General features: G+C 37.4%; 1 protein-coding gene across 2 annotated transcripts; it reads right to left on the bottom strand.

Moving 5' to 3' along the window:
* Positions 1-466: 466 nt before the first annotated feature.
* LOC120268810 (protein root UVB sensitive 5) lies at positions 467-5,283 on the bottom strand. 2 transcript variants are annotated; one of them, XM_039276077.1, is made up of 15 exons: positions 5,087-5,283; positions 4,955-5,008; positions 4,709-4,866; positions 4,308-4,408; positions 4,107-4,165; positions 3,645-3,691; positions 3,490-3,568; positions 3,335-3,407; positions 2,988-3,077; positions 2,626-2,685; positions 2,407-2,520; positions 1,850-1,910; positions 1,652-1,767; positions 1,311-1,406; positions 467-1,233 (listed from the first exon to the last, which is right to left on the bottom strand). In XM_039276077.1, exons 1-15 carry the CDS (start codon positions 5,239-5,241, stop codon positions 1,003-1,005), a joined length of 1,494 nt encoding a protein of 497 aa, XP_039132011.1. In that variant the 5' UTR covers positions 5,242-5,283; the 3' UTR covers positions 467-1,002. The 2 variants fall into 2 exon arrangements, with proteins under 2 accessions (XP_039132011.1, XP_039132012.1); XM_039276078.1 differs by lacking the exons at positions 3,490-3,568; positions 3,645-3,691 and having other exon boundaries at positions 468-1,233.
* Positions 5,284-8,775: the final 3,492 nt, after the last annotated feature.

Here is an 8,775-nt window from a genome sequence, read left to right as displayed (position 1 = left end):
CCAGTGGCCTTCTCTCTATAGTACACAGTTCTTTCAATTGAAATTAAAATTTGAATTGAAGAAGCATTATTGACTCCGAGAAATAAACAAGCAGAATACAGAGCACCCATAACAACAAACGAGTCTCAATATTTATACATCTGAACAAGAATTACTTGTTAATTAACGAACTTATAGTTTAACCTGCATTATTTTGATTCAGATAATGAGAAATATAGGAAATCAAAGAAGATAGTAGTAATCTCACTTTAGAGTTTCTAAGCATTCAGACTACTTTAGAAAAAAAAAAAAATGATCAAGACTATACATTGTATATAAAACTGGTGCACTAGAAATTGCTGACATTTCTATTTACATGGTTGCTACTCCAATGTGTTTCTTTATAGCTTCATTTCCAAGTATATTTTAATTTTACTGGCCTTTGTTCGACTGAACAGAAGAAAATTAATGAGTATTATTTTTAATTAATGTGATTTTTCAAGGTTTAAACACAATATCTTCTGTTACATTACCTTGACATTCAATTTACATTAACCACCACATATGCAGAAAACACACCATAAGAATTATATATTTTTGATACATGCGTTGCTTACTGCTAAACAATTATAAACACAAGAATTTGGCAAGACAGACTTTCATCATCGCTCAGCATAACACAAGTCAAGCGATGCTGCAAGACAAATACTGCATTTGATTTTTCCTTTTTTTCGTGTTAAAAACAAATGTATATGCTTGACCAGCACACCCTGACTAGCAACGACTTTGAGTTCCAGATGCATGCGGATACCTGGAAATCTATTTGTGATAAGCAGGTTCAATCTCTCTTAGAAGCAGCCCACTGCGTCCTTCATCCACCTCCAAAAGCGAAGCACATCCATCTGGGTGTGTTGCCACACCTCATAAGCGACCCCCAATCAGCACCAAATGCAAATTCCACGGAAAACTTAAAATGAATCTACCGACAACCTCAAGTGTGCTTCATCAATAGTTAAATGCTAGTCACTCATCCAACAGTAACATGCTTGGAACCCTAAGATTGATTTGGTTATTATTCCATCCACTTTCCTCCAGATGTCCAAGAAAATCAACAAATCCATCTTCCATTATTACAAGGCTTTCCTCTAGCCAGGAGAAGATGTCATTCATGTTATCCAACCATCTTTCCCTATGCTCGTGGAGCCAATACACCTGCCATAGACTTCTCAACACTGACAGACCCGTGGCGCCAACCTATATCATAGCAAATCAGATAGATTATCACACTTTTGTATGATGTAAATTATAATGTCCAATCACCAGTGCACCACCTTGAAGGTGACAGAGAATTGTAGTTCTCTTGGTTCCTGCTTGTTCACGAATAGAACATATTGTTCTTTCGAATACAAGGTTAGAAGTGCCCTGACCTGTGAGAATCAATAAAATAATAAAATCCAAGACTCAAATAGATAAATAAAACAATGTCTACGACTTTCAAGCAAATCGCATGCGATGGAAGTGGAAAATAGCTGCAATAAAGGAAGAGCAAGAAATGTGGATAACCAAGATTTAGACATAGCACGCATGAAACTTGACAAAAAATTCATGACCTTGTTCTTTTGGATGGCTGGTCAAGATATGATTGGTTAAAGTAAAATTTTGAAAACATTACCATCTGGACAGACTTGCTGCCTATCATCTTCTCCAAGGATACACAGAATGTGACTTGTGGCCGCAAGAACTTTCCCAACAACAGGATATCTTCTTCCATGTTACAATCACTAATCCCTGGTCCAACAAATTAACATAATGTGGGCAGTGAATCTATCATCATCAAACACAAGCCAAACCTAAGTGAAAGAAATTGTACCAGGAACTTTACAATGTAGGACATGAGATTTAACAAGAATCCTGGCACGCTTAAGATTTATCTGTCAGTAAAAACGAAAGGCAAATTGTAAGGTTAGAATATTAACATATACACAGCAGAGAGCATTAGTAATGTAGCTATTGCAAATTTGGTATGAAACTTTCCCACTCCAAACAGTGCTCATGGATGCTGTCCTTTAATACCTTGCAGACACAAGCTACCTGGTCCAGAATACTAACTGATACACAGTAACTTGGGTTATAGACTGCATAGCATGGCACATACTAATGGATGCTGTCCTTTACTACCTTGCAGACACAAGCTGCCTGGTCCGGAATACTAACTGATACACAGTAACTTGGGTTATAGACTGCATAGCCTGGCACATACGTGAATGGCGAACAAAAAATATACCCCACAACACAAAAAAAAATAAAATAAATAATAATAATAATAATATAATAATAATATAATATAAATATAAATATAAATATAAATAAAAAAAACATAAAAATGAAAATAAATAAATAAATAAAAGAATCAACTAGAACCCTTACTGTGTGAAATTTGAGAACTGATAAGGATTGAAAGCGTAACCAAAGGTGCAGAAGGCGCACAATCAACCATGTTAGAGCAAGCATAGAGTACGATGTTTGTAGTCCAGGTGTATCCTGCATAATCCATTCAGAGAAAGATAAGCATAATTAATATGATTTGCAAAGTGGTTTGATTCAAAATCTTAAGAGATAAAGTTCAATTGCCGCCTTTGTACATACCATAACCAATATACCCAACGCAAGTCCCACAAGCTGCGCTGTTACTTCCCATACTTCCTCCTGAAAATTTGAAGTTTAAGACACCAAGAAAAAAGCCTAATCAGAGGAAGCTGGTGTTCAGGAGAAAAAGGATGGGCTGTAATAAACAGGAACCATTGAAAGCGCCCACCCCTGCTAGCTACCACAAACAATAAATCAATGAACAGGCCAAAGCAAAGCAGTGCTTCCCTGAACGAATGCTATTACATAGAGAACCATATAATTGCTCAAAATCTACACTGAAACAAAGGATCTAACATCTAGGCAACTGATACTGATCATGGTGAATTTAAAAACCAGCATTATCAGCTTGCACCAACTACCTTTGCCACCACATCTCCAAGATTTGAAGAAATAGCAAAATGGCTTTGGATCACTCGAAACGCTGGATCTTTTAGTCCCCTTGCGACAGCCTGTTTAAGAAAAACATATATATAATTCCATTATGAATTTGGTATGAATAATGGTGGTTCACATCTCAAGCATCAACTAACAAATCACATTAATGAGACGGCAAAGTGAAGATTTGCTACATGTACATAGTCAGATACACAAGAAGCTCTGCATACAAAGACCGATAATAGAATGCCAAAAGATTACTAAGAAAAATTCAGTTATTCAGCAAAAGCTGCTTACAAAAATTGTTGATATAAGTCCCATAGCTAGATACCTTGGTCAGATTTCCTAAGGAGGCAAGCAGGAGGAAATATTCAGGATACAGTTGTGTGCAAAGCTCAAAGATACTGCACAGTAGTTAAGAAAGAAATGGTCACACCAAATATGATTGGAAAGATAATAGTTTGAAGATTAATAAGCCTTGTAAACCTTCCAGCACTTCCTATAAAATCTGCATACATGCGCCACTGCTTTGGGTCATCATCAAAAAGATTCCCAAAACGTCCACCTATAAAAGATAAATTATTTCTTAGTTATAGAGTGTGGGATACTTTGTTTTTCCATTTATCATCCAACTTCCAAACCAATGAAAAGGCGCCCAACAGCTCCTAGGCCATCCTTCAAAACCCATCTGAGGAAAGATCAGTAATTGATATCTCAGTCAGGGGTGAGGGAGTTCACAATACAAATGATGTCCGGAAGAGCAAAGACAGACTAAAGAGATAGTAATGATAGTGGTTTTGTAGGGGGCAAGAGAAGCTAAAAGGCATAAATGAATAACTAAGATTGGTTTTTTAGGCACAATCTAACAAGTAGACACAAGGCAAAATGATAGAAGATAGAGTGGACAACAGAGAAGATTAGAAAACTCACAACATGATATTAGATCACAGCACGCGCATTATCAAAAGCACCTAGGAGATGCTTATTACAAGATAAGAAAGTACAACAGAGTAGGCACAATGATGCGTGCAGGAAGGTTACTTCGTAAATAAGCTAAATTTGTAGCACGAGGATTGTTTCTAAAAGATTTGCATGCAACTCACTTGATTGCAGCAGCAGAAGCAGCAGCACCAGCTCCTGCAAACGAACCCACACCAACAGCCTGACAAGATTTTGTGGTCTTCAGTGTAGGCAGTTCATTTGTTTAACCATGAATAAAAATAACAATTACATGCATTTTTCTAAAATTGCAAGTTGCAACCAACCAAGCTTGAATAATTAGGTAAATGACAACAATAAATTACCTTAAGAAGACTTGATGTAACTAATGTGTGACAGACCCATCCGGTTACATTTGTAGGAAATTGCAGCAACATATAATCCAGATAATCATCTGAGACGGATTCTAGAAACATTTCAAAGGGTTACACGTATTAGAACCATATACATGACGCGGAGCAAAAACGCTGCTTCTTACTGAGATGCATCTTTTTTTGGGCAGAAGACAAACAAAAATCACACAAGTTCTTTTTAAACTACATCAACTCTACAAACTAGAAAGTAGCAGTAGCTTAAATACTAGCGATTGTGGATGCGGCAAAATCATGAGAACAAGGAGATGCAATCCAAGCAAAGAACAAGTTAGAAAGGCCAGGGAGATTGATGAATTGCTAACATGAGAAGCCAACTAGAATGACTTGTATACCAGGGAAACCTGCGGGTAGTGCGAAATTCTTGATGGAAGAGGGGAGCCATGCTAATCTTGGTGAATGTTGTGGTAGTGTAGTCATCGCCGATTTGGCGAAGAATCCATGCCCCTCTGAAACACAATGTAGCTTCGACTCATTATCCGATAAGAAGTACCTGCAAATGGGAAAACCAAGGTGAAGGGAAGACCAATGTTGGTAATAAGGAATGGGGACCGTGGAGAGAGAAAGAAAAGGCGAGGGACCTCTTAGCCGTGCCGTCCTGGTACCTCTCCACCAAGAGTAAAGCACCTGGCTTTCTGTGATTGTGACGACAATCGAATCAGGAGAAGCGGTACAAATAGAGAAGGGGCATACTATATTATATACTATATTACGTGGATACGGCGCTCTCGCTTTCATCTTCGCTGCAACCATGCTCATGTTCTTGGCAAGCAACAAGGTTTCGCCGGCCGCAGGTGGGAATTGGGACGGGAGACGAACTAGAAAAAGAGGGAGGAGGCCGAGGCATAGAAAGGAAGAGTAGTAGCATCTTATCGATGCGACTGATTGTTCAGAGGCTTCAAACCGAGCCTTTATGAACCACACCAAAAAAAAAAAATAACAAAGAGGTAAATAGACAAATAGGAAAGAAGGAAACATATAGAAAAATCCATTGTGGGATCTCACAAGCTTAGATTTTTTTTTAACTTTATTGATCTTACTTTGGGTACTGGAAACATGAAAAAATAAATTAATTAATTTTGATAATAATTGAGATTGAAAATTATAAATGTGTTCATCCAGTTCTAATTAAATTTTCCAAATGATAGCATTAAACTAGAGGTCTCAAATGTTCTATGATTACACCTCCAAAAGTCCCACAACATATCAATGGTACTAGAAAGTTGAATGAGCTTGAAAATACGACCGAAATAGTTCCAAGTAAAGATGTTTTTTTTTTTAGAGAAGAGCTCGGAGAGCTTATTTTATTAATAAGGGGAAAAAATTACAAAGAGTTCATTAGTACAACCAAAACCAAAACAAAATAAAACAATACTCAAAAGAAATACAAGGACTCAACCAAAACAACAAAAGCTTAAAAAATAAAACCCTCGCTGCAAAAAGCTTTCATAACCCAACGCGGCAACTCACGACCCTGGAAAAATAAAGTGAGCAAATGCAAATTGGAGCCCAAGGATGCAAGCTTGTAAGCGGGTGAAGCCCAAGACTTGGGAATGAGATGTATGGAAGGACAGTTAGCCCCTTGAAGTATGGAGTTGATGCTATTAATCCAAGTCCGAAGCCTGTAGTCAGGTGTAGAGCTCTGCGAAATAATCCTGCTGGAACCTGGGCTCGTGATGAAGCAGTGCGTGAGAGATAAACCAGCATCCACAGAAACCTGAAGAGCAATGATGATCGCCTGTAGATCAGCTTCCTCAGCACTCCTTGTATGCACTGGACCAGCACCTGCCAACACCACAGAGAGATTAGAATAGACACAGTAAAAACCCACATTCCCTACCTCTGATGCCTAAATCCATTGGCTGACCACGAAAAGGAAAAGTCCATCCCTGAAAGAAAAATTGTTAAGAATCAACCGGGATCCAAATTCATCAGCATGGGCAAAGGAGAAGTCCCTTGCATGGGAGAAGGCTCGGGAGACAATGACCAAGCTAGAGACAGAAAAGCTCCTGAAAATTTTGTCACATATATTCTTCCACAAAAACCAAGCTGCAGAAGCAATGACTGCCTTAGCGAATGGAGAAAGTAAATCACAGATGAGCCATTCGCCAGAACAAAAACCCTCAGAAAAGGGATTTGGAATATTAAGCTTAGTGCAAACATGACCCCAAACAGCTTGAGCCAAATTGCATGAGTATAAGAGATGCTCAATTGATTCATGCATTAAATTACACATGGCACAAAAATTCCTGGGACTCAGATTAATGGAATAAAGATAATCATAAGTACTAACCCTTCCCTTAAAAGCTAGCCACAAGAAATGTTGGACCCGAGGAGCCACATTTAAATCCCAGATCCTCTTCCAACCCGGCCAACCATCAATCCAACAAGAAGAGCTATTAAGATACTGATATACAATAGCTGAGGTGCTTTGATTCACTGATTTAGAGGACCAAACCCAATGATTATTGCCATTAGAATCAATAACACCCAGCTTAGGAATAAAGCAGTCCAACCAATCACCAAATAACAGCCCAAGCTTGTCTAAATCCCAGGACCCATTACTACAAAAATCAGAGACAAGATTTAACTAAATAGTGGTGTCTACCATTGCTGAGAAACCTATAAAAAGATTTAACTAAAAATCTACCATTAGAGACAAGATTCCATAATTTGAGATTGTTACTATCCATAGAGGAGGTTCAAAAGCCTATTAAAGATATCAATCATGGGAGGATTAAACGCTATGCAAATGGAGATAAGATCCTTGACTATGCCCATATGGTGTTGTAAATTTCTGAAAGCCTCAGGCTATAGATTTAATTGCAGACAACTATTTACATAATGATCAAACCAAAATGAATGTGGAGGCATCAATTTTGATGGAGAAAATCACACATGTCCTGAAAAGTGGGGATGCAGATTAAAGTTTTATATAAAAAAAGGGTTTTCTTTGGGGATGCTACTAAAACAGATTCTATGTAAGGTTATTCTGGAAGTAGTTAAACTAGATGGTTTAGTTACCACATCATTGGGTACAAGTTATAATCTTTCACCAGCACTTGCGCTAAGGAGTGTGTTGTTGAAATCTTCAAGATATATGACACCTCATCCATTTTGGTCCAGAGATTTGCAAAGACGCTACCAATTAACTAGCTGACATCTAGTTTTCTCACTATCAAGTTCAAGTTATAGAAAATCTCTCCAAATTTGAATGATTAATTTACAAGCCCAATAGGGAAATTTGAAGTAGATCGGTGTGCAAATAAGGATTGAATATAAAAGAGTTAGTCCACTGTTAGAGGAGAGGAGTATGGTCTTCCGGAAGGATAACATTGACCTAATTGCAGATGATTTTCTCACCGTCTTGATGATGCGGTTGTTAGTGTAAGCCATAACCCCAATACATTGTATGAACTCTTATTATTTGGATAATTATTATGAGGCATCGTTTTATCTATTATTATTTCTGTGCATAGTTAATAAGATAAATTATCCTTGAATATTGGTTCTGCTCAAGTTATCAAATGTGTGATTTGGATAGTAAAACCTTGAAGCATAAACTAGAACAATATTATAAATGCCCCTAGTCGATTATTTTCATGGGAATGAAAATAAATTAAGACTAGTATGTCTTTCATGAGATGGCCTTGTTTTACGGGTCATAGGATATGGGATATCAATCAAGGACATAGATACATGTTAGGGAACAGTGTACCTGGATCGATCCGCTCTTGAGAACACTACATTGTTGTAAAGTCATAAGTGTTTTTCTTAAGAAATTCTTGTACTCGAATCCTTCAACCTGAAATCACTATGGATCTCGGATAAATTCTAACATGCTTTAACTTACGCCTAACGTCATTCGTAACTGAGTGGCAAGTACGGGTATGTTTAGGCATGTCGCGGTTCATGCTGAGAGACATGAGTGAAGTGAAGGGATTGTCCCTCTCTATAGAGAGAGTGAATATCACCGGCCACTTGATTAGTGAGACTGAGTTGTGTGTGGCCACACCCAAGGGAAATGATAAGAGTTATCATTTATTCGACCTAGTCAATTCACTAAGAGATCAAGAAATTAATTAGCATTAAAATAAAGGTGACTCGCTCCATGCCTTATGATAATTAAGATATTTAGTGGCAAAGAATTGTATAAGGTTGCAATAGATTTTGATAATTTTCAAAATTGACCTTCATTTAATATTAGGTAATCGTATTATCTTGTTAGAGAATAATTATGGTTTATGAGCATTAAAATTGTTTAAGTTCATTGCTAATGTTAAGTGGACCTACAAAATCGTACACTAAGATGCTGGGATCAAGGTTCAGTATTTGTTACTTATTGGACCACCTATTTAGGGTTTTGGTGAAAAACCTAAATTAGGTGGAGTGAATAGCTTAT

The sequence above is a fragment of the Dioscorea cayenensis genome, chromosome 9 (genome assembly GCF_009730915.1).
Source record: "Dioscorea cayenensis subsp. rotundata cultivar TDr96_F1 chromosome 9, TDr96_F1_v2_PseudoChromosome.rev07_lg8_w22 25.fasta, whole genome shotgun sequence".
NCBI lineage: Eukaryota > Viridiplantae > Streptophyta > Magnoliopsida > Dioscoreales > Dioscoreaceae > Dioscorea > Dioscorea cayenensis.
The sequence above is the reverse complement of the archived record's forward strand: the minus strand, read 5'-3'. Positions and strand labels throughout refer to the sequence as shown.

What these genes read in the sequence shown, in the direction of transcription:
- LOC120268810 (XM_039276077.1), bottom strand. Translation starts at nt 5,241, where the DNA reads ATGCTACTACTCTTCCTTTCTATGCCTCGGCCTCCTCCCTCTTTTTCT. An exon ending in ACTACCCGCAGGTTTCCCTG is followed by an intron (nt 4,409 to 4,708) that starts GTATACAAGTCA and finishes AAATGTTTCTAG; the next exon opens with AATCCGTCTCAGATGATTAT. An exon ending in TTACATCAAGTCTTCTTAAG is followed by an intron (nt 4,166 to 4,307) that starts GTAATTTATTGT and finishes AAATCTTGTCAG; the next exon opens with GCTGTTGGTGTGGGTTCGTT.